The 24140-nt window shown below is 39.8% G+C and overlaps 1 protein-coding gene across 5 annotated transcripts in view; it reads right to left on the bottom strand.

Moving 5' to 3' along the window:
* The window catches only part of Creb5 (cAMP responsive element binding protein 5), a 403062-nt gene that overhangs the window by 6703 nt on the left and 372219 nt on the right, over nucleotides 1-24140 (bottom strand). For all 5 annotated transcript variants that reach the window (XM_074065197.1, XM_074065198.1, XM_074065196.1 and 2 more), the window contains 3 exons: nucleotides 11043-11366; nucleotides 6994-7221; nucleotides 513-621 (listed from right to left, as the gene is read on the bottom strand). In XM_074065197.1, coding sequence (XP_073921298.1) covers nucleotides 513-621; nucleotides 6994-7221; nucleotides 11043-11366 — 661 coding nt within the window. The remainder of the gene's footprint in view (nucleotides 1-512; nucleotides 622-6993; nucleotides 7222-11042; nucleotides 11367-24140) is intronic.

Here is a 24140-nt window from a genome sequence, read left to right as displayed (position 1 = left end):
TTCCTCCCACCATCCCTTATGATACTAGATTTTCTGTACCTATTGACATTGCAGGTATATAAATTGGAGTCAGGTAGAAAGGTCCCATTTACCTATTGGTAAACTGAGAGCAGGCTACTAGCTTTTTAGCCCAATGAGTAATATGCAGTGTATCCTGAGGCACTGGGAGTGACTCACCCAATGCCGTTTCCCAGAACACAGATAGGTTACTGGTAATTGGCCCCAATAGGCTATTTCCTTCCTGGCTGCACCGTTGGAATTTGGTGGGCTTTTGCAATGTGAAATGCTAGGAAAGTGTAGCCAGAAGTTATCAGGAAGTTGTGGGCATAGTGTTGGATGGGGATCAGGAAAGTGGGATCCCCTGGTAGAACAGTATGGCAGTCACTCAAGAATTCCAGTGTATCTGCCTGGAAGGGCAACCTACACTTTACTTTTGTTCTCTCAGCAAAATTCAATGTGAAATCAGTGGCCAAAAATTGTACATTAAAAAAGTGTGAAAGTCAGCAACTTACTTAAATATCCTTGTGATTCTTTCTGCATGGCTGTTATTGGGCAGTCTTTATGTGTTAACAACAACTGTTTCAGCTGGGCCACCTCATTTTTCAACATAGACACTTCATTCTGAAAAGAGACATATAAAAATCACATTGAGAAGACCAGAGGATACAAACCTAAAGCCCCTTACTTTCAAAGATGAAACTGGCAAACTTTTCTTTATATCCGTGGACCTCACATTTTCCAGGGAGCCTTTTTTGAAGAGTCTAAATTTTAACTAAGGAGCCGAATCCTAGTAAAGGGTCAAACTACATATTTTAGATGATGGGCTCTAGATGCGGGTTATATAGGTGAGAATCCTCACTCTACTTACTATGTAACATTAGATAGATAACCCAGCTGAGCTCCACCAACCTGACTGAGAGCATTTATAAGATGGGTATAGAAATTGCATAAAATTCTTTGGGTTGTTGTGGGGATTAAATGAGGTAATCGAGGCAAAACACTTAGAATAACACTAGCACATAATAGGTACTCAATAAATTTAGGTATCATAACCTTCATAAGCCATGGTTGACCTTCCATACGAGGAGAAGCTAAAAGTAAAGATGAGGCAGGCACTGGGAAGAATTAAGCCCCAGGATTAGTGGCTTCAAACTGAAAGCAATAAAAACAGGCTGATTAATCTACCATTTCTCCAAAAAAGCTCTTCATGGGCTACATCTAAGCAGAGCATGTTGCTCTGACCTGATACCCACTTATCAGCAGGCATGGAAGCACCTCAGGCAAACGTCCACCTGCTGTTGGGAAGATGTCAGCAATAAAAACTGGGGGCCATGACTGAATTAATTTGATCAGTTTATTAACAAGTTTGGCCAATTTCCATCCATAAATTCCTTATTCCCTTGATATCAGGGTGTTGTGGATTTTTATTTCTTATTTACTTGGATAAGTGCCTTAAATCTCTATGTAGTATTTCACAAAGGTGTGTGCATAGCTTTCGTCTACAAACATGAACACAGAATAGATGGCTGGTTCCAGGTGATTCCACTTGATAAAAGTAGACCATAAATACAATATCTGGAAAAAGCCAATTTTAGATTCTAACACTCTCTCCCTGGCCAAGATCACCTGTGGCTTTTGGGCATGATATTCATATGCATCATGCCCACAGAAAAGGACATTTAATATTTGTCATTAAGTTACACTCCCAATATAAGCTTTGCTTTCAGGCACATAGTCATCACCTAGAGGAAGCAAGTACCTGGGATTCTAGAAGTTACCTTAAAAAACTGAAACCTGTTTTAAAGAATCTCTCCCATTTCCAAATTCATTTGGAACACTGAATTCAACATTATAAGTAATTACAAATGAGTAACATTAATAACAAAGTAATAAAAATCTCTCCTACAAAAGATTTTCCCTTTCTCCTCTAAACCATAAAATAAAAATGCCTATTTGAGAAACTAGTAGAAAAATATGAGTAGAAAAATACTTTTTAAATAAAGCAATATCCTTTAGGTTTAGAAACCAAGGTCCTGAGAGTTGTGAGGGTATATAAAAATGTAGGAACCCAGTGAGCATCACTGAACACCACTTACATATACAACTATGGACATATTTGGGACTATAATGTTAGTTATTGTGCTATTTAGCTGTGTTACAGTTGAAAAAAGAACACTAATAATATTTTCAGTAACAAAAAATAATAGGCACCTTGTTCATATCATGTAAATATCACTATGCTGTAGGCATGAAACAAAAGCCTAAGAACCTCAGAAATTCATGGAGCAACATGTAACAGGGAAAGAAACTCAACAAGGGTTTGAAAATAGTAGGGTTTGGGGGCTGGGCTAGGGGTTCAGCTCAGTGGTAGATAGCTCGCCTACCATGTGCAATGCCTCACATCCAATCTCCAGAGCTGCAAACCAAGTCAAAACCAAACAACAACAAAACAGAGAAGAATAGGTTTTTGATTTCCCAAATTTCTGCACCAAAATAAAAAACAAGCTGGTTGGATTACTTCTCTAAGTTCCTCCTAGAAATTTAGCTTTTGATTCCAGGAGTGTTTTTGCATTGCCTTTTAGTGAGAAAGCGAACTATCTAATGAAATAATCAATCTTGATGTTTATTCATAAGTTAACTACTTTTGATATTCTCAAATATGATTGCACTTCAGGTCTTAGATTTCACAAGGAAGCCAGATCCAGTACCTCTTGTTCTTCCAGGTTTTATCAGAGCAGATTCCAGAGAGACATTAACAGTTTCATTTTACAGCAAAAAATTGCTTATCCATATAAATGTTCATATTGTTGAGAAAGAGCTTATGGAACCTTCATCAGATTCCATAAGGGCTCTTTGAGTTATGCAAGAACAAGAATCACTGCCCTGGAGAAAGGAGAATGGAGCGTGCACTATGCATATGCACAATCATCTAAAGATTCCAGATTGAAAGAAGATTGATGGAGGAAATGCACAAACACTGGAATATATTTTAACTAAAAATCCTTTTCAAGGTAACATAAGTAGAATCACCTTGAATTCATTTTAGAAGAGAACAACCAGATAGCAAATGCTTCAAAATGTATGAAAAAAATCAGATGTGACCTGCAAGTTCAGCAGAGAAACAAAAGCCAGGCCTTCTGGAGGCAGATTCTTACTCTAGATTTCCTTTCTTTATGAATGGAGGAAAATCACCCTTTTTAAAATTCTGCTACATCAGTTATAATAGTTGGCAAAGGCAAAGAATAAATGATAAGAATTGATTTTCTTGCTAATTCTAAATGAATTTGCTTGGGTTTGCTGTTCTTAAAGTAGTTAGCTATTTAAATAAAGACCACAAGAGGGAAGAACTGGTTAGATTAATCTATTTTTAAACCCACAAATTTGCTTAGGGATGAAGTAGCACTCCTATAGAGATAGTCAATACTACAGTAACATCCTTTAACCAAGCACTCCAAAAAGTCCCTAACAGTGACATTTACAGGTTTTGGCTTGGGGGATATTGTTTTTGTTTATATGATAAATCCAGAATGCTTTCTGGTGTAAGCAGTAGTTTGTGCCAAAAAAAAAAAAAAAAAATCAAAGGGGCCTACATTATATTCCTCCCCTCCCTTCCCCCAATCCTTTTTTGTAGATTAGCTGAGACAAGGTTTGGTCCTCTGAAACAAAGGACTTTCAATTTGTCAAGCAACAGTTCGCATCTGGCTTATTTGCTTGCCAAGTCCCAGACCTGGGCTTGTGTGTCTAAAATTTCAACAGCAACTTACACCATGTGTCTACGCACTAAAAAGGAAAGCAATTACTTCCATGGGTGACCAGATGACTTCCATATCCTCTCCTGAACACAAATGACCTACTGAAAACCATGTCAGCTGTGATCTCAGGCCCTCTATGTCAGAAACAAGGATGGGGGTCCCTAGTTTAAGGACTTTCTAGAATGAAGGATCACAAAGCAGTGGGTTAGGTCAATGGGAGACTTGAGTTCTCATTCTGCTACTTCCTGGTTGTGTGACATTTGGGAAGAATCCTCATTTCCCCAAAACTGGGCTTCTCCATATATAAAATGTCGGACTGTGTAGTTTCTAAGTTTCCCCTAATTCTTATACCTGTGTTGACCTCTCAAGCAGAAATTTATTTTGAGACTAGGAAATGAAGTCTGGGGTTTGATTTTGTTTTTTTAGGTCTGGTTTTTCCCATCTGAAACTCTGTAGCCTAACTAGAAGGTTCTATGCTGGAAAACAACCCAAAAATGGCAGCTGGCCATCCAGACCTTGGATATTCCATTTGGCTGGAGTTTGTTTGCTTAGCACCTTCCATTTCTGTTTACTTAAAATTTGGTGCACTGAACCAGTCATAAGAAAGACACCTTTTTTTTTGACAAAGGTCCAGTGAGTGGAAGGGTCACTCAAAGGGTAGCATCCTCTTTAGCACCTTGGGGCACGATGCAGGACACTCAAATCACAGACAACACTGGACTACGGTGAGTTCTGTCCCACTGAAGTAAAGAAGTGGCTGGAAAATATCAACAATGTAGCTTTTTCAGAGATTGGTCCTTCCTTGGGTGTTGATTTTATAGCCAAAATATCAGTGCCTGATACTTTCCCAATTTCATGATCTAGGACCATGCTCAATACCCTGGAGTAATTCTGCAAGAACCCATTTTAGTTGTCACTGACTTAAATGTTGGCATCTGACATGTGTCAGTTGGCTGTTCACAGCTCCTTCATCTAAGACAGTGGTTCTAAACCAAGGCCAATTTTGCACAACCACCTGCTCTAACCAAGGGGCATTTGACAATGTCTGGAGACATTGGTTGACCCAACTTTTTGGTTGTTATACACTTTTAGATGTCACAATATGTTCCTGACATCTAATAGATAAGAGTCCAAAGATGCTGCTAACAATAAAGATGGATCAGAATTCAAAGTCAATGGTGCCAAGATTGAGAAACCTTTCTCCCCAGACCTGAGAAGTGGCAACAAATTCCTGAGGTTCCTTCACTGCAGTCCTTGCAGAGCCACTGCTGCCACATTTGCTGGGTCCACAGACCAGAGCTTTTTTTTAATGTAACTTTCTATGCAAAGTAACTCATTTAAATGATTTTGCTTAGTTCTTATTGTGAAATTGCAGGTTCAATGTTCTAATTATTATTTTTTTTCAGCACTGAGGTTTGAACTCAGAGCTTTATACTTGATAGGTCAGGCACTCTACCACTTAAGCCATTTCATCAGCTGTTTTGCTGTGGTTATTTTGGAGATAAGGTCTCACATGGACCAAGATACTCCTATTTAATGCTTCCCCCTGTAACTAGGATGAAAGGAACACCAACATGCTCAGCCTTATACCCTATTGAGATGGGGTCTCATGAACTTTTATTGCCTGGGCTGACTTCAAACTGCAGTTCCAAGTAGCTAGGATTGCAAACGTGAGCCACAAGTGTACAGGTCTAATTACATTGTTCAATGCACATCAAAATAAATACGTAACTACTAATATTAAAATGCTTGTCATGTTCTTCCTAAAAGTTTCTCCCAGACTTCTGTGCCTGACAGATTTTAGAAGTGGCTGCAAGGTGTTTAGGTCTAGCCACTCCTCTGTGGTTTCACTCTCTGTAATCACATCCTTGCCAAGTGTTAGACAGCCAATTCTCTGACACTCCAGAGATGAGAATTCATTCATCATTCAACAAATAGTTCCAGAGTAGTGGAAGCATGACAGGTAAGGGGTAAAACTTTTTGTGGCATGCAAGCTAGGGGAAGGGGAATCATTATTTTATTTCCCCTTATATCTACTGTGGTTACAGTTTTTTTTTTTTTTTTTTTTTTTTGCTCATGCCTATCACAAAAACAATAATATAGTTAGGGGGAAAATAAACATCCATAAATTATGAATCAGCTTCTGTATAACTCAAACTTTCCTTATGTACTTTTTATTTGTCCAGTGGATGTCCCTGGCCATTTCCATCTTATGTAATTGAAAAGCAAAGGCTTTGGAGTTTGGCCCCCATCCTTCTTAAGGATGCGCAGAGAAGCAGGTGGGGGAAGAAGATAAAGGAAACCTTAGTAGTTCACAAGTCTTCTATACAGTCCCCCTATTTTGGGCCTTTCATCCCCTACCCACTACTTGTAGGCCACTCTTCTAGCTCCTGGAGGTGCTGGGTTATAATCCCCAACTCTCACACTTTCCCTGGACTATTTTGTCACATGTCAATATAGTTGTCCTGTTTTTACTGGTAAACAGTGCTTTTCTTTTGTATGTTAGAGCAAATGCCCAGAAGTCAATCATTTGTGTGCCATGAAGTCTTCTGGAGAAGCCCCAGGTACTGGAGTTTCTTCTTCTCTCCAGATTCTCCCAGAAATGGCCTTGTTATAAAATGTTCCTAATAAACCCACTCATGAAAAGCAATGATCATGCAAGATTCAAATCTTGCTGAGTTTGAAAACAAAATTGAAGTGCCTTTTCTTTCAGAGCAAAAAATCAAAACAAACAAACAAACAAAAAAACCCATAAACTTTCTTTCTTCCACTAAAGCAAAATATAGGTAAGTGGGTACAGTTCAAAGCAACTTTCTCAACATAGTGACTATAACAGTTGCTTGAGGGTTGAAGATTTATTCTGTGCCAGGCACTATGCTAACTGCTTGACGGACATGAGTTCATTTACTCTTCCTAAGAACTGTATGTATGTTTATTCCCCTTTTATAAATGGGAGAAGTTAAACAGAGTGAATAATTGCTGAACCCAGGTTTGAACTGCTGGTCCTGTGTGCTCAGTCCTAGGGCTTTCTTCAGTGGGTCCTCCCTGTTCTCTGTAGATGTAGTGATTGACGCTGAATGAGTTATTTTGTTTGGTAGAGTGTCCCAGAATGAGCAGGTCTGGGGTTTCTCTGTGGGTGAAGTGTGTGGTAGGACTGTGTAGGTCACCAAGAGCTGCAGGGCAGGAAATGCCAACTGTGACAGGGCCTTGGAGGGCTGGGGAAAGAGACAGTGGCCCACACCTGAAGCTGCATGTTTGTCTGGGTGAGTTCTTCTGCTTTCTTTTCCAGTGACATCACCCAGACCTTCCTCTTCTGTCTGCAGCGAGTGGCGGCTGCCCGGTTCCTTTCCAGAAATTTCCGCCGCCTCTCATCAGGATCCTCATCCACCACCCTTCGCCGGCGTCCTCCTGTGGGTTGGGGAGGCTGTATTGTCTGGGTTGGCTGCATCTGTTGTGTGGCTGGTGAAACCTGTGGGGACAGAGAGGGAGGAAGTGATGGGGACAGGGAAGGACATATTAGGCAAGGGAACAAATCCAAGCTGATGTTAAAATGCAAAGCACAGGACAGATGCCAGTTGCATAGCATATCAAGCTTGTTTTCTATGAATGAAATAAACAATGAAATCACACTACTAAAAGAAAAATGTATCACTGAGCTGTAGTCTAGGCTATTTTGGCCAGATAGAAGAAGGACTCATGCAAAGATGTAGTCAGGTAGATTTTTCCCTCATAGGCTTTGGTAGAGGGAACAATTTTTTTCCTTCAATTGTTAAAAATGTTTTATTTCAGGTGCTTCAAAAACTTTAAAGTCGCTAATGGATGGATATTAGGTTGAAACAGAGAGGTAGAGGTTATTGTCACAATATCAATGAGTGATCTGTTATCTGTAGAAGTGGGCTCCTTTCTTTGGAATGGTGTTAAAACCATGTCCCTAGAATACAATTCTGGGGCCTAGTTCCACTGACTAGTGACTCCTATAGAAAGAACCCTGTAAGACACGGTTCAGCCCTGTTTTCACTGTTTCACAGTTCAGTGCAGAGCGTTCACTGGACCTGCAGACTCCAGATGGGTCTGCCTGCCCCCCCAGAGTTCTGATGAAGTGGGAGGCAGCTTCTGGAGAGCTTTCTAAGTGACTGGAAGGCAGGGTCTTTGAAAGTAGACAGTCAACACTGAACCTGCCCTGAGCCCTGCTCTATACTACTCACTTGAGATAGTGAGAGATAGTGGTGTATTACCATATACCAACGTTAACATGGAATCCTGGCAGTGGCAAAGCACGTTATTAAAAGTTTTACTGTATTTATGGACGACTTGTAAGGTCTGCATGGAACTTAGCAACATCTAAGGGTTTGGAGATCCCCACACATTCGGCTTTATTTCCCTCTACCAGGCAGACACACAGCACCTTGTGAAATTTCTACGACTGACTCTTTATATGTCTGGACACCTCATGCTTTTTGATGCACTTCACTCCTTCCTCCTTCATTCTCAATAAAGGTTTCTTTCCCCCTCTCTCTCCCATTTCTCAGTCACTCAGGTTTATGGCTGTAATACCTATAAAGTTGTTTTACAAGAGACATTTAACCTGGAGAAATAACAGGCAAAAAGTTTAAAAAATGAAGCCCAACATTTTTTGTAGCACATTCAACTCTATGATTGAAATCAATCAGAATGACTGTAATTGCACTAATAATGGCTGTGGGTTGACATCGGCTGATGGATGGTGATATATTTCAATCCTAAACTCTATCAAACTTTCTATGACTAACTGTAAAAGAATCAGGCTCAGGAGGGAGGTCAGACTGCATCTCCGTAATTTTATCTAAAGTAAAGACATCTTCTGAAACTCTCTATTGGTGATTCAGTTCCTCCTGATCACAGAGGAATAACAAAATAAATTAATTGTCTAAGGTCTTACTCACCAGAGTGACTGGCAATGACATAATCCTTGCTATTGGCAAAGATGTAGCCAACTTGTCATTTCAGATGCTAAATTTGAGCCACCTCCATAAAGCCAGGCATTAGCTGGGAATAGACTATCTCTGTGCCTATTTTTGCCTTTTCTTTTGTGAATCAGGATCTCTTATTGCCAGCCTTAGTTAGACAAGACTTTCAAGTAGGAAAGCAGGTTTTTAATTTGTATTACTGGGACCTCTCTTTCAGTGATGGATACACCCACCCTAAGGTCAATGAACCTCTAACTGGGGACACTTTTCCTCTGCCTTCACCTGCAAGGGTGGTTTTAGGCTCCGTGCATGTCTGGGGTTTGGGGCTGGGAGCTGCGTGTTGGTTAAGAGAAATTCCCAGGGGCCATGATATGACACCAGGACTCTGAACTCACATCCTTACCTGCAGGAAAATCACAAGAAGCCAGGAAAAATTGTGAATGAAACACTAAAACCAGAATTTGTGTTCCTGGTGGTTATTGTCAATTGTCATCTTATGTTTAAAATGGAATTCTCTTAGCAGAAATACCTGGCCAATTTTGATAAACAAAATAAAGAATTATGATTTCAGAAAGACAGAACTTACTCCAAATTATTTTAGAATCTCAGAGTAGGAAGGACGTTGAGATACATCTATTCGTACTGTTCAGATATTCCTGATTAAGCAACATGACAAGATGTCAGTAACCAGCCAACTTGATGTTCTTTAATAGTGGTATTTTAAAATATTGTCTAAATGAACCTATTCAAGTTTTAATAAGACCAATCTTGATCCTTTCTTTTTAGTATAGGATAAAAAAGCATCTGTTAATTCTAAAAGCAATTAACTAATTGCATATACAATTGGCCACTTACTGACTTGAAGCAGAGGGCAATTGGCTAATTGGTACTTAGCTAATGAATGGCTTTTATATTTAAAGAACCATTAAACTTGTTTGTGACATAACTTGCCCCCAAAGGCAACCAAACTGTGATGTTCTCCTTTTCCTTAACTACACAGGTCAACTGATTTCCTACCTTTGACTTGCTAGTTTTCTTTCTCTTTTTTTAATAGAGGTCCCAGTATAACATTTAACAAAAAATGTGACTAAAACAGTGCTCTGGATAGCACTGTTATTGGTAAACTATTTGCTAGCCTTCTTTGAACTATTTTCACTTGGAATTAATCATGGATAACATGTTTTGAAAACTTTTACAGAGACTATCTTATTTAATACTCATAATAGCCAATGAGCTTTGTCTATTATTAGCCCCATTTTGCAGGTGGGAAAGACTGAGGTTTAGAGAAGTTAATTGTCTCAGTCCATAGTCACCAGTAAGGACAGTGGAAAAAAGAATTGCTTTTTCACTCTAGGGCTTAACTCTAATTTAGAGTTAAAGACCTTTGCAAAAATAAGTGTATTGAGTGAATAGCCATTTGTTTTTGGCTCTCCAGGCTCAGTGTGTGTTAGGGGAGGGGTCTCAACAGTCCTGAATGCTGTCTGGCATGAGGTATTGTCTCCAGAGGCAGACGATGGGCAAGACGGTGAATAAGTGTTTGGCGGTCCCAAGCTTTCGACACAGTTCTGACCCAGCTGGTTGGGACCTGGCAATGTGGAAATGGGTGGAGGAGACTGACTGCTTGGGGATGCAAGTGGCCAGGGCTAGCCTTTCTCTTGGATGTGACTTCCATGCACTTACTAAAACTCACTCCTATACATGAACTCGCCTTCTCTTCTTGGCCTGGGTGACATAACGTCTGCCTGGTCCCCCAACTCTCTTTCAATTCAGTATAAATCCTGGCTTTCTTTCCAGCCACTCCTGGTGACTCTACACCCCTGGGATTTGGCCTTCCTCTTGGTCTGATCATCCACAAGCTTGGCTCTCTCTCTTCTTCCTCCAACTCCCTTCACATTCGGGGCATGAGTCACCTCTCTTCACCACTTGCAGGGTACCTTCTGCCTTAGCATCCCTTACCTCCCTCACCCAGCTTCTTTGTCTTCAGGAATTGTTGCTCTGTTGATTGTTAACATATCCTGTTACTCAGGAGGAAGGCTCATTGTATTTAACTTCCATTTTACAGGTGATAAAATTGAGTCTCTATGATGTTGTTTTAAAGCATAGCAGCTAGACTTATTTTTCTCGTTCCTTATTCACATTTTTCATTACTGGTTCAAGTTCCTTCTAACCCTCCCATTGTAATGATCCAATGATAGTGTCTTATAGGTAACCATCACCTCCTAGGAAATGGACCATGATCCCCAGAATGTCATACAGAGAGAATACCTGGGCTTTTCAAACAAGGTTTAGAGCTCATGCTATTAACAAAAGAAAGATGAAGGGAGAGAGAATGGAAAAGGTCTACCTGTGCTTGGTTGCCGGTGTGCAGGGGTGGGTGTGGCGAGGTCTGGTGGTGTGTCGGGTGTGCGTGAAGGTGGGAATGGGAGTGATGATGTGGATGGCTCTGCTGGTGATGGGGCTGCGGGTGGGGATGGTGGGCAGGGTGCTGGTGCTGGTGTGGGTAGGGGTGATGGGGCGGCAGTGTCTGGTGCTGATGCGGGTGTGAGTGCATGTGATGGTGTGGTGTCTGGTCCTGCCGGGAGCCCATCATCTCCATCATGTGCCCCATGGTGTTCATATTCCCGTTTGACATGGCAGCAGGGTGGTGAGTCAAGGCAGCCTTCAACCTCTGAAACAGAATAAAACAAGAGGGGACAACTGAGGTCACTCATGTACACAACAGGAACTTGAGAACAAAATGAGTCATGTTTTCAATTTTATTATTTTATGGCACTGCTCTTCACATTTTCTACTAGGAGCTGGATGGCTTTGTACAAATTTCATATTTTCTTACATATTGTGAGGGATAGGAGGGTCAATGTCAGCCATAATCATTAATTCAACTGTCACAACAACTGCACAGAATAACCCATCAAGATATTTTCTACCAGTCACGCATCATGTTCTGTCGAGGGAGCATGCAATATGGTGATGCCACTGGACAGAGAGGTCCTGTCTGATAAGGCGCTATGTTTTGTAAGGATCACAAGAATAAAACATTTTGCCTCTCAAAAGAGTTCTCAGATGCAAGGAAAAAATAACTTCAAATTTCAGAATGCAGGCAGATTACTAATGTTTTGTAGGGTTTCCATTAGTGCTGGCAATCCAATCCACATGTGATGTGTAGGTCTTTTCCACTGGTTACCATGATCCTTCTCACAGTCCCTCCTGCTAATCTGATTTTTCTAATGCAATAACTTTCTTCTACTTTTGAAAAGGAAGTGAGGAAAGAAGGAGATGGAGTAGTTCAGATGTACATCTTCTGTGATGGCCACATCAATACAAAACATTGATTTCCAACACAAAACATTGTTAATTAACAAGCAAACAGATATGCCCAACTGGAATCTAAAGTTGAGATTAGTCAGCTCTTTCTTCCTTCCTTCCTTCCTTCCTCCCTCCCTCCTTTTCTTGGGTTTGAACTCAGGGCTTCATACTTGCTAGTCAGGTGCTCTTACACTTGAGCCACTCTACCAAACCTTTTTTTTTGTGTGTGCATTGGGGGTCTCACAAACTATTTGCCTGGAGCTGGATTTGAACTGTGATCCTCCTGATCTCTGCCTCCTGAGTAGGTAGCATTACAGGCATGAACCACTGGCAAACCTGGCCACTTTTTTTTTTTGATGGTATTGGGGTTTGAACTCAGGGCCTTGTACTTGCCAGGCAGGTGCTCTATTACTTGAACCATGCCTTCATTCCTTTTTGCTTCAGTTATTTTTTTAACAGGATCTTGCATTTTTGCCTAGGCAGGCCTGGCTTTGACCTTGGTCCTCCAATTTATACCTCCTTCAGAGCTAGGATGATGAATGCATCACTGCGCCCAGCTTTATTGATTGAGATAGGGTCTTGCTAACTTTTTCTTGGGCTGGCATTGAACTGTGATCCTCCTGATCTTAGCTGGTATTATAGGTATGAGCCACCACACCTGGTTATGTTTTCTACAAAGAGTCAGATAATAAATACTTTTACTATCACGAGCCTTACATCTCTGTCACAACTGCTCAACTCATGATGAGTTGATGGCTTAACCAATAAGTCGTCATAGCTTAACAGTGGTCATACACAATATGTAAATAAATGAACATGATGTTTTCCTATGCAACTTTATTTAAGGAAAGGAAATTTGAATCTTCACATGTCATGAGATGTCATTTTGATATTACTTTTCCTCCTCAATTATTTAAAATGTGAAACCACTCTCAGCTCATATGGTGTGCAAAGTTAGGTGGCAGGCTATTGCAAGATTTGGCCCATGAGCTATGGTTTGCCAACTCCAGTCTAGGGTGTCAGTTGGCAATCAGTTTCATCCCAATTTCTTCAAAATAGTTTTTCTTCTACACAGGCACTTGACCTAGTCCTGAGGGGCACAATGTGCTAAGTACCATATAAAGCAGTTACTCCTTGGAAATGAATCCTGTGCTGAGATGATAGTCTAACTGGCAAGCTCCACTTGACTTCATGAAGTATTTATTAGGGGATTCAAGTTCTCTCCAGCTTTATCTGACTGATGAGAGTGCTGATGAGACAAGGTAGAGTTGCATTTAAATGATGATCAAAGCCACCATACCCTAGCCCTGCACAGCCTTCATGATTCTCAACTGCTGGAAAACACCAATTCAATGCATCGACATCTTTAGTTCAACTTACAAACTTAGAGCCCCCACATATAAAAAAATAGAAGAATATGGAATGGCATCCTATATGTTAATATAGATTCTGAAAACATTTTCCACTTCCTGACCCAGTGACCACTTAGTTCACTGGCCCCTCTTCTAGGAGCAGAAGTCACTGTTTGACCATGCTGACCTTGTAAAGATCATCTAAGAAACCCCTGGGAAAGATTAGATGCTGAGCCTTGTGTTCACTAAACAGAAAAGTCAACTAGTACTCCTCATCGCCAAGGCTTAGAAATGATTTCATTGTTTTTATAAGAATGCTCATTATAAAAAATTTAAGCAATGCTTAACAGTGCAATGAAGTCAACCTCACAGGAGCCAAATGTGCTGTTTATATTGATGGTGAAGCAACATTCCAGACAACTAAATATCTGCATCCGTAGAGGTGGAAGAACAAGTAGGATAACTTTATAATAGTGGAATCATTGTAAATTTTAAAAAAACCTTTGACTATGGCATAGTAAAGAAATGAAAACCAGATGAATTACTGGCTTCAGATATGTGTTTCTTTACCCCAAGAAAGGTTTCTGATTGCTGTTTTCAAACTTGAGTTTAAAAAAAGCATGAAAAAGATTATATTAATATCATTATGTATTTTAATTGGCTTATTGGATAGCATGGGTGACCTATGTTTTGTAATTCTGCTATTATAAAAAATAAAGTTGTGTATAGAAAAAAAATCAGCTCTTACAAACATACCCAGTACCATTCCTCACATGTAACCACCATGTGTCCTGGGTCATTTGCTTAGCATTTATAAGGATATGTTTGTGAAAATTCTTTCTGTAGTGTTTTTTTTTTGTCACTTTAACGATATCTCTTCAATACCTTTCTATGTCATTAAAAATAACTAATACCGGAGGGTGGCACTAGCTGGGCATCACTATGTGCCAGTCCTCCCTTTATGTTTTATAAATATTAAGTCTCTAGTCCCAGAACAGCTCTGCCAGGCTAAAAGAGAGGCAAGGCACACACCCTGGCTCTGCAGCAGGTGAGTGAGAGGTGCCTGTTCTCTGCATGGGAGAGCAGGTATGCCATTCTCCCTTTTCCAGGAATGGGAATAAACTGTGCTATGCCACTTCCCCATCATCCAGAGGAAAAAAAAAAGAAGGAGCTAGAAAAGTTGAGCAGATGTGTGGTCACAGTGTAGGGTCCAGTGGTAGCCATGTGTGTCTGTTATTCAGACAACTGGAGTTCTTGGTACACTCCCTCTGAAATTTGGCTTCGGAGAGGAGTGTGGCAAGAATTTCCAGGAAGTCACCTGAAGTAAATATCATTCAAGACTCCACATCTTCATCTCTTTTGTTGTATTTGTGCGGAATTGATATTTATAGTTACCCCCACCCCAAACCTCAGATACAAGATCCACATATCCCTCCTTTGCTTTTCAACCCTTGGGAGGTCAGAAATGTTTTTTCAATGTTTAAGGAATGAAGGCCAAAGTCCTTATTATGGCCTTGGCATAGTTCCTGCAGAGTAGGGCCCTATCTTCCCATCATCCCTTGCTCTGCCCATGTAGAGCCACACCGGGCCTCCTCTTAGTCCCTTGGGAGGACATGGTGCTCTCTCTCCTTACAAAGCCTTTGTGTTTGGTACTCTTTTTGTTTTCCTTTCTTCAGACATTTATAGCCCTCAGCTCTAGACTTGTCCATAAATTCTCCATAGACTAAATCAATTCCCAATAGAGCTATATTCCTTCTTAAATAAAATTGAGTTCGTAGTTGTAAGATTTTTAGTGTGATTATTCCCTTAATATCCATTAATCATCTCAGATCATGGATTTCATGAGAACAGGAACCATGTTGGATTTTGCTCAGGGTTAATTTCCCAACTTTAGCACAGATCCTGATACATATTAGAATTAATATTTTTGGAACGGATGAATGAAAATATTGATGAATGAATGAAATTTTCTGAAGCTTATGAGGATGTACCTTTTTTTAAAAAAAATCTTGGATTTCTGCAGGTGGTATTTGTATGGGAGGAAAATTTTATTAGTTAACCAAGGTTGGCAGAACCAACTACAGAAGTCATACAGGCAGGTGGGCTGTAAAAGTATTGTCAAAATTACTACTCACTCCACACCTAGCCTTCCCTCTAGAACACAGCAGAGAAAAGAAAACCTAAATAACTACGAGGAATGCATATGAATCCATCTTGATCTGTTGTCCCTGAAGACATGGGAAAGGCATGGGAAATTGAAAGGCTGGTTAGGACTGGGCCACTATGTTGTCTCTTCAATGCTACAAACAGCTTTCTACCTTTAATTAGGAGCAAATGGAGCCTGACAAATAAATACTATGCACCAGATCTTCATCTCTCAAATAATTAGCTTGTACTGTGAAGGGAAATTACCTGATTGCCTCAAGTCTGCTCTGGCAGGTCTCTTGCCAAGACAATAACGCCAGCATTTCATTTAACTATTTATTCACCCAACAAATATTTGTTGGGTTTTGACTATGTGCCAGGCACTGCACTAGGCACATTGTTTTCTGCCTACTGTCTGAAGCAGATGGAAGACACATTGGAAAGGAAAAAATACTTCAAGTGTGGAACTGGAGACACCAAGCCTCCCTCAGAAAACCTTGGGCCTCTGGGTCGAGTTTAGCTTCCAAGCACCAGTGTCAGTCATATTTGAAGGAAAGCAGTGAAGATAAATGATTATCAAGCTGCTCTGCATATGTCATATTTACTATTCTCCATGTCATTTCAAAACCGTTTGGGACACTGCTCAAAGTCCTAAGGAGCCTGCTGCCTCCCTGTATGCTGGAGCCAACAAGAGCAAGTGTACTGTAAATCATTAAAATATACCAAATATAGATGTTTGTACCCCACTCTCTGAGGGATGATAAATGACCAGCAAATGAGTCCAAGCTGTATTTTGCAGAATGATTTCTCTTTTTGAAGCTGAACTATGTCTTGTTTTAAATAACATTCTGTCTAATGCCAAGAAAAGGCAAGGGAGAGAGAGAGAAAATAATGAGCACAAATAAACAGATATTTTTCAGCTCTAAAAACCAGGGCTATGACTGAGATGGGACTGTAAGAGAGAAAAGAAAATGATTCTGTTGACTTTCTCTTATTTTCTACCATATTCATTTTTTTGAGAGAGCAAATCAGGAGAGACTCTGGGAGCTTGACCCACAGCTGGTTTCAGTCAATAGGGGTCATTTTCACTTGATCTGTATATTTAACAGCTTTTTGTTCACTGTTCCTAGTGGGAGGGTGGGCCTGCTGCCCTTTACCCCACCCCATCACACCATAATGTCTTGGTCCTTGCCCCCTTTCATTTCCCATTTAGCTCAGTCCTACATCACAGAAGATCTTGTGAAACCCAGGCACAAGTACTTGTTATTGCTGTCACAACATGCATGCATGTGTGTGCATGTGAGTACACACACATAACACACCCACCGCAGGCAACTTCTGCCTCATTAACAACTCGCTCACATCAATTAGAATTGTAAAAACTTTTCGTCCCCATCTTTAGTGAGGTGGGTTGTTCGTGCTTTAAAGACTCTGGGAAGTCAAGTTGAATTATTAAACATTATTTAAAATTCAGTTGGGTGGGAGGTGGGAAAGGCTGGAATCACTCTCTCTAGGAATGCTTTAGTTATAAACAGCTGATGGGTTTTATTTCAGAAAAGAATGTGAAAATATCAAAATGTGGTGTTTCTGGGCTGATCACAAATCAGAAGCCGTCTATATACAAATATGACAAAATCTATATTTGTACTTCCCTTTTGACTCAAAATTATTCCCATCAGTGACCTTCCCAAGTCATCAAATGACGTACAGTGGTTTCTTCTTTCTTACATCACCCCCTATATAGTTGATCAACAGAGGGGGTCAAACTGCACTTCTGAGTGGTACAAATAGCTATTAGTATGAGACCAAAATCTTCACTGAATGTATACCAATGGTTACTAACCTGCTCTAGGTATCAAGGATTTATGAAATTAACTCTCTGAATTACTATAAATGAATAAAAAATGAATAATTGGCCAGGCACCAGTGGTTTACGCTTATAATCCTAGCTACTCAGAGATCGGGAGGATTGCAGTTCAAAGCCAGCCCAGGCAAATAGTTCACCAGAACCTATCTTGACAAACCATTCACAAAAAAACCCTTCACTGGTGGAGTGGCTCAAGGTGAAGGCCCTGAGTTCAAGCTCCAGTATTGTAAAACAAAAAAAAAGAATAAGTGATATTCATTCATTGAATTTAATATCTATACATGCAAGTTTAGTTTCCAAAATGTTTCCAGTTTTGAAGATTGGAGGAAATTAGTAGAATGGGTAGCATGGGAAAGTTACATGAACCATGAGTTCCGTGGCAAGATAGAAATAGTTTTAGGGCCCAGAATCCCATGTAGGTTTCAGAGATGTCCACAGAGAATTATTGTAACCCTGCCAGCCTGGTGGGTTTTGGGATTATCATTAAGATACTGAGCTAAAATATAATATTTGTCTTAGTTGCTTAGAATGAAATGTACACATTTCAAAATTTTCATGAAGCAACTCAGCTATGATGTGCACAATATAAATATTTTGCTTTAGATGTTGGTTTGGTAATAAAATTTCAAATAAGTTTACCAGTTTGGAAAGGGAGATGATCCAGGAGGGGGAGGATATTGTAAGACCTAGAAAGAAAAATATTCATATTCTTTTTCATATTATATTATTAAAAAGTATTTTGAAGACATTAGAAATGGTGCAATTAACAAACAACACGAAGAAGTTGTATTATAAATCAGTACTCTAGTTCATTGGAAAATGACTCAGAAAAATCTCATAAATTAGAACGGTACCTGAGTTGGGAGGCTGGGAGTTATAACTCAGTGGTACAGCACTTGCCTACTCCCAGCTAGGCTCTGGGTTTAGTTCCCAACACCACACACACACACACACACACACACAAAATAAAACAAAATAAAGAATGATATCTGAGAAAAGTGGCATAGCAGCAGTCTTAGTGTAAGCAAGTATAAGAATTGGGTGTTTCATCAGACATAACTGCTAGACGATACATTGCACTCTGATGGTTAAAAAGCTAAACAAACCCCAGAGACAAATCTTAGTAATTTCCCTTCCAGCCCTTTTCATATTAATATCTAAATCATACATTAATTACAGTTCTGCAAGAGTGAGCCTTCAATTTATTCTTGTTAAATGAAGAAATTAATGAATGCGCATTTGTAGAATTATTTTATTTCAGATTCTGCATCTCCTGGACTCAGAGACTATCTTTTATAAAAAATTCAGCAGAACAGTGAGCATTTTCAACTCTGTACATTAGTGAATTTCAGAACAAACTGCTCTTCTGAGAGCCATAGCTAGCCTTAGCTCTACTATATGACAGCTTTAAATCCTTAGCTAAATAAACCACTCACATCCATGTGCTTTCATCCACTTAACAAAGAGGCAGGCTCCTTAGCTCTCTATTCTATCACAGAAAGGATTGGAGTTGATGTTTGCTAAGTGGTAGGTGTCTATTGGACAATTAATTTGTATGAATGTCTAAATGAAGGAAGAAAAGTTATTACCACAAAAAAACTTTAGAAAAATAACATATAATTTGGAATGAAAAATCTTTTTTTTTTTTTTTTTTGCAGTACTGGGGCTTGAACTCATGGCCTACACCTTGAGTCACTCTACCAGCCTCTCCCCCTTTTTTGTGATGGGTTTTTCGAGGTAGGATCTCGTGGACTATTTGCCTGGGCTGGCTTCTAACTGCTGCCTTCCTGTTCTCTGCCTCCTGAGTAGCTAGCAACACAGGTGTGAGCCGCCAGTGCCTGGCAGTTTTAGAACCTGGCTCCACCAGCCTGGATATCACCTTGAGCTTCAAATTCCTCATCTTTGGAAGGTAAGGAGCTGTACACAGAGCAAGGATAGGACTGGGGATGCAGCTCAGTGGTAGAGCACTTGCCTAGGGTGTACAAGGTCCTGTGTTCCATCTTCAGAACTTTAAACAACAACACTAAACCCCCACAAGAATATAAGAGATACTGGTGGGATGTAATATAGGTGTTTTATGGATGTGTAGGCAGGGTAGAATTAAATCAGCTTTTGATGAAAAAATAAGGAAATGAAAAGTTCAAAACCTTTTTTCTTTAGTATTAAAATATTTTTTGTTTTAATTTAGATTTTTCAAAATTCAGAATAAAACACAAGGGATACTTTTCAATCACAAAAAGGAATAAAGTACTGACACATGCTGCCACATAGATAAATCTCAAAAGCATTATGCTAAATGAAAGCAGCCACACACAAAAGGTCTCATTTTGTATGATTCCATTTATATGAAATAGCTGGAATAGGTAAAGTCATCCGGGCAGAAAACAGACTGGTGGATACCATTAAGAGTTGACTGCTCATGCTGAGCCCTGGTGGCTGACGCCTATATAATCGTAGGTACTTGGGAGGCTGAGATCAGGAGATTGCAGTTCAAGGCCAGCCTAGGAAAGTAGTTTGAGAGACTCCATCTCTAAAATAACCAGAGCAAAATGGGCTGGAGGTGCGGCTCAAGTAGTAGAATGCCTGCTTTGTAAGTGTGAAGTCCTAAACTCCAATACCAGTCCCACGGGGCAGAGTTGACTGCTTAATAGCACAGGGTATCCTTTTCAGATGATGAAAATGATTTGGAACTAGACAAAGGTGATAGCTGCACACTATATTGAATGTATTAAGAGTCACTGAGATGTGTATTTTCAAATCATTAATTTTATGTCATATACATTTTACCTCAAATTAAAAAATATCTTAAGAAATGAAGATAAGGCAGGTTTTATATAGCTCTGTAATACAGCAATTACCTAGTGCATGTGAGACCATGAATTCCATCTCTAGTACTGCAAAAACAAAGAGTAAATAAAAATAAAAAGTAAAGCAAATGAAGAAGCTCTTTTATCCTAAGGGAGTGCTAATGGCGCTCTGGGCCTCATCTGGAGATTGGAGGATTGGTGTCACCTCAAGTGAAACACTGCCTTATGCAATAATACAGGCTGAAATGATATTTTCATGTGGTTTTCAGTACTCATCCCTAAGATTTTGTCTCCTGTTCAAGATACTGACTCCCTCCACTGCTTGTAACTTGCACTGCTAACTGGCTTAAAACTAAAGAGAAAGTGCAGAAGCCAAAGTGTCAACTGTGTGTGATGCAAAGCTAGTGTAAGGAACTCAATTCACTGGGTGAAGAATCAGTATCCAGAAGACTTTGTCTAATTAAAAAAAAACTTGACAAGAGCCAGTATAACATCTTATGTTTGGTTAACGAAACAAAATTAATAAAAGAAGCACCTACTGTCCAAAAAAGTGTAGAGAATATGTAGCTTGGCACTAGCATAGAACTGACAAGAGAATGTGGGGTTTTTATTTATGTGATCATCAAAATGTGATTTCTCAGCTACATCCATAAAACTGTATTTAAAAACTTGATGCAAGTGAGTATCAAGTCGGATCCTTCTCTGCACAGGCCATGCCATATGCAAGTCCATGTCCCCTTACCTACCTGTCCCCACCAAAATGTCAACATCACATCTAACAAGTATTGGGTTGTCCCCTAAGGGGACTCTTAATCCTCCATTGATGGGCATGAATGCTACTTTCATTTTTTGCCTCAGTAATACTCTGATGAACATCCTTTTATTCACACCTGGGCATGTTTGCCTATTCCCAAAAAGGGTTCAATAATTTACAAAACTCTGATGAATTAATACATCAAGTTGGGTTCAATTTCTGGACCAAGATGGTGGTGGTGGTGGTGACAGTAGTGTGTGTGTGTGTGTGTGTGTGTGTATGTGTGTGTGTGTATGTGTGTGTGTATGTGTGTTTGTACAAGGGAGTGGGGTCTATTAAGTGATGTAAAGGGAAAAGATGAGGGGATACCCAACAAGCTTCAGTTTTAAGGAACCTTTTCTTCAGTATCACTTTCTTGTTCTAGTCATAGCCCTATTCCAGGTGAGATATTATAGATCTATTCCTTTAAGCAACCAAACTCCTTATAAAGCATATAATTTATGGGATGACCTCGGGTACTAATTTGGCCCTAAAAGGTAAGATGTGCTGATTTCCTTCGGAATTTTAAAGGTACCAAATATGCAGTGGGCATGGAATAAATATTTGTTGATTGTTAGCCTGCCTGCTTTGTGAAAATTCTCCCTGAGTGGTGCCTTCCCATGCAATGACTTTGAAGCACTGGCTTATATTTTTCTCTCCAGAAGGAACTTTTCTGGTAGTGACTGCAGGGAGAATAATGTCCTTTGTCTTGGTAACACACACAACTCACCCCTAAAAATCCAGCACCTGCAAACCCGGGTAACTTTAGGTGAGGGCTTATTTCCAGCTTTTATAGAAGAAAATTCTATTTGGAAAAAAAAGTAATCCCTTGTTATTTTACTTTGGACGGGCATTTAATCAGAAACATAGGCAGTAACATATGTTAGAAAAATACATATGAAGCATAAGAATTTTGCCTTTATAACTCACTATGGAAAATCCATGCTAAGGCTGCATTGAGTTCTGGATTTTAATTGCACAGAAGTCAGGAAATTCAGAGTTCAAGTTCCCACAACAAACCTCACTCCATATGTGTATCACAGGGCCTTTCCTGAGTGGGTGACCTAATTATTTGGCAAAAGTGGTGCAATGAATAGTGATGGAAAGGATTTCTCCTTAATGCTACAGATCTCATAATGCCAAGTAGGATGGTCAGAGAGCAACTGTCACCACATAAATTGTACCCTATTTAATGCACAGCTGTGCCTGGGTAAGTGCCTAGTGATCATTGTGATAATAATTCCACTATAGTGCCTAATGGTGGAGGTACAGAACTTGGCAGTGTGCTCAGCCACATTTCCCAGTTCTCCTGTGGATTCTTCTCCATGCCCTCATGGGAATAGCTGCATTCATTGGGCACTGCCTTTAGCTTTATCTCCAGAGGGCACCTCACTCACTCTGCTGCCCAAACTTCTGAATCCAAACATGTGGAAGCCATGGGGAGCTGGAGTGAGGAGCCTTCTCTGGACCACACCTCTGCCTATCCCTTGGGAGAGTGTCCTGGGCAGTTGCTCTAAATGTTGTCTTTGGCTTCATTCCAGCTGTGTGCCTTGGGACCCTGTTAGAGACAGTAAGTAATCTGGCCAAGGGGGTTTGGAACTTGTAGGAAGAAGGCTCTTATTTGGACTTCTTCCTTTGAAAAGGCTCTGTTCAATTGATTTCCTCATTTCCTCATTGAGTCACAGATTTTTTTTTTTGGAGTTTATTTTTTTCAGGGAATAAATTCCCTGTATATTCTGCTTATTAATCCCTTGTCAGATGTATAGCTGGCAAAGATTTTCTCCCATTCTGTAGGCAGCCTCTTCAATCTGGTGACCATTTCTTTTGTTGTGCAGAAGCTTTTAGTTTCATGGAGTCCCATTTGTCAATCCTTTCTCTTAGTTGCTGGGTTGTTTGAGCTCTATTTAGGAAGTTATTGCCTATGCCTGTTAGTTCCGGTATATTCCCTGCTATTTCCTCCACTAGCTTCAAAGTTTCAGGTTTTACATTAAGGTCCTCAATCCACTTTGAGCTGATACTTGTATAAGGTGAAAGACATGAATCTAGTTTCAGTTTTCCAACATCCTGACCATAAAAGAAATGCAATGGTTTCCAAATGAAACCATTAAGGTTTAACCTCATTCCTGTTAGAACAGCTATCATCATGAAGAACACAAACAACCACAAATGTTGGTGAGGATGTGGGGAAAAAGGAACACTCATACACTGCTGATGGGAATGTAGTAAGTTATTAAAACCACTATGGAAAACAGTATGGAAATTCCTCAAAAACCAAAAATAGATCCAGCAATACAACTCCTAGATATAGCCAAAGTCAGGTTACAATAAAGACACCTGCATACCATGTTTACTGCAGCTTTATTCACAACAGTTAAGCTGTGGAAACAGCTAAGATGTCCCACTACTGATGAACAGATAAAGAAAATGTTGTATTTGTATGCAATGGATTTTTATTCAGCTAAAGGGAGGTCACTAATGGGAGAGATGGGATAAAAGAAGGAAGTTAAGAAAGTGAATATGTTTGATATGCTTTCTATATAAGAATGAATACAGAATTTTTAAACCTGTAGGAATCACCATAGGAAGGGAGGGGATGAACCAATTCAGGTTATAATACACTTATACATGGAAATGACAAAATGAAACACCACTAGCCATCTTAAACAAACAAAAATGTCTTTTTTTTTTTTTCCAAAACAGCAAACAAGAAGGCAAAATAGGTCTCGTCTGGGGGGCTGGTACCAGCGGGAGAGGGAGGATTTAAGGAAAGGGTGGATATTGCAGAAATATTATGTACTAATGTACAAAAATGGAAAAATGAGACCTGTTGAAACTACTCCAGGAAAGGGGGAAGGGGGAATAAAGGAGAAAAATGGAGAGTGTGAATTCAACTAAGATATATTATAAGCACTTTTGTAAATGCCACAATGTAACTCCAGTACAACAATACTATGATAATTAAAAAAATAAATGAAAAGAAGACTCCTAGTGTTTCTTTGTGATTACCAGGCAAGTGATTGTGGGGAAGGGTGGTTGACTTGTTGCTTTGTCTGTAGCAGTGGCTGTTTCACATGCCCTGTGTGTGTCCACTCTTGCTTGTGCCACTGCTCCCCATTGATAGAGGAGAGAGGGAGGAACAGAGAGTACAATCCATTCTAAAACACCTGGTTAA

Source organism: Castor canadensis, chromosome 2 (genome assembly GCF_047511655.1).
Source record: "Castor canadensis chromosome 2, mCasCan1.hap1v2, whole genome shotgun sequence".
Lineage (NCBI taxonomy): Eukaryota > Metazoa > Chordata > Mammalia > Rodentia > Castoridae > Castor > Castor canadensis.
The sequence above is the reverse complement of the archived record's forward strand: the minus strand, read 5'-3'. Positions and strand labels throughout refer to the sequence as shown.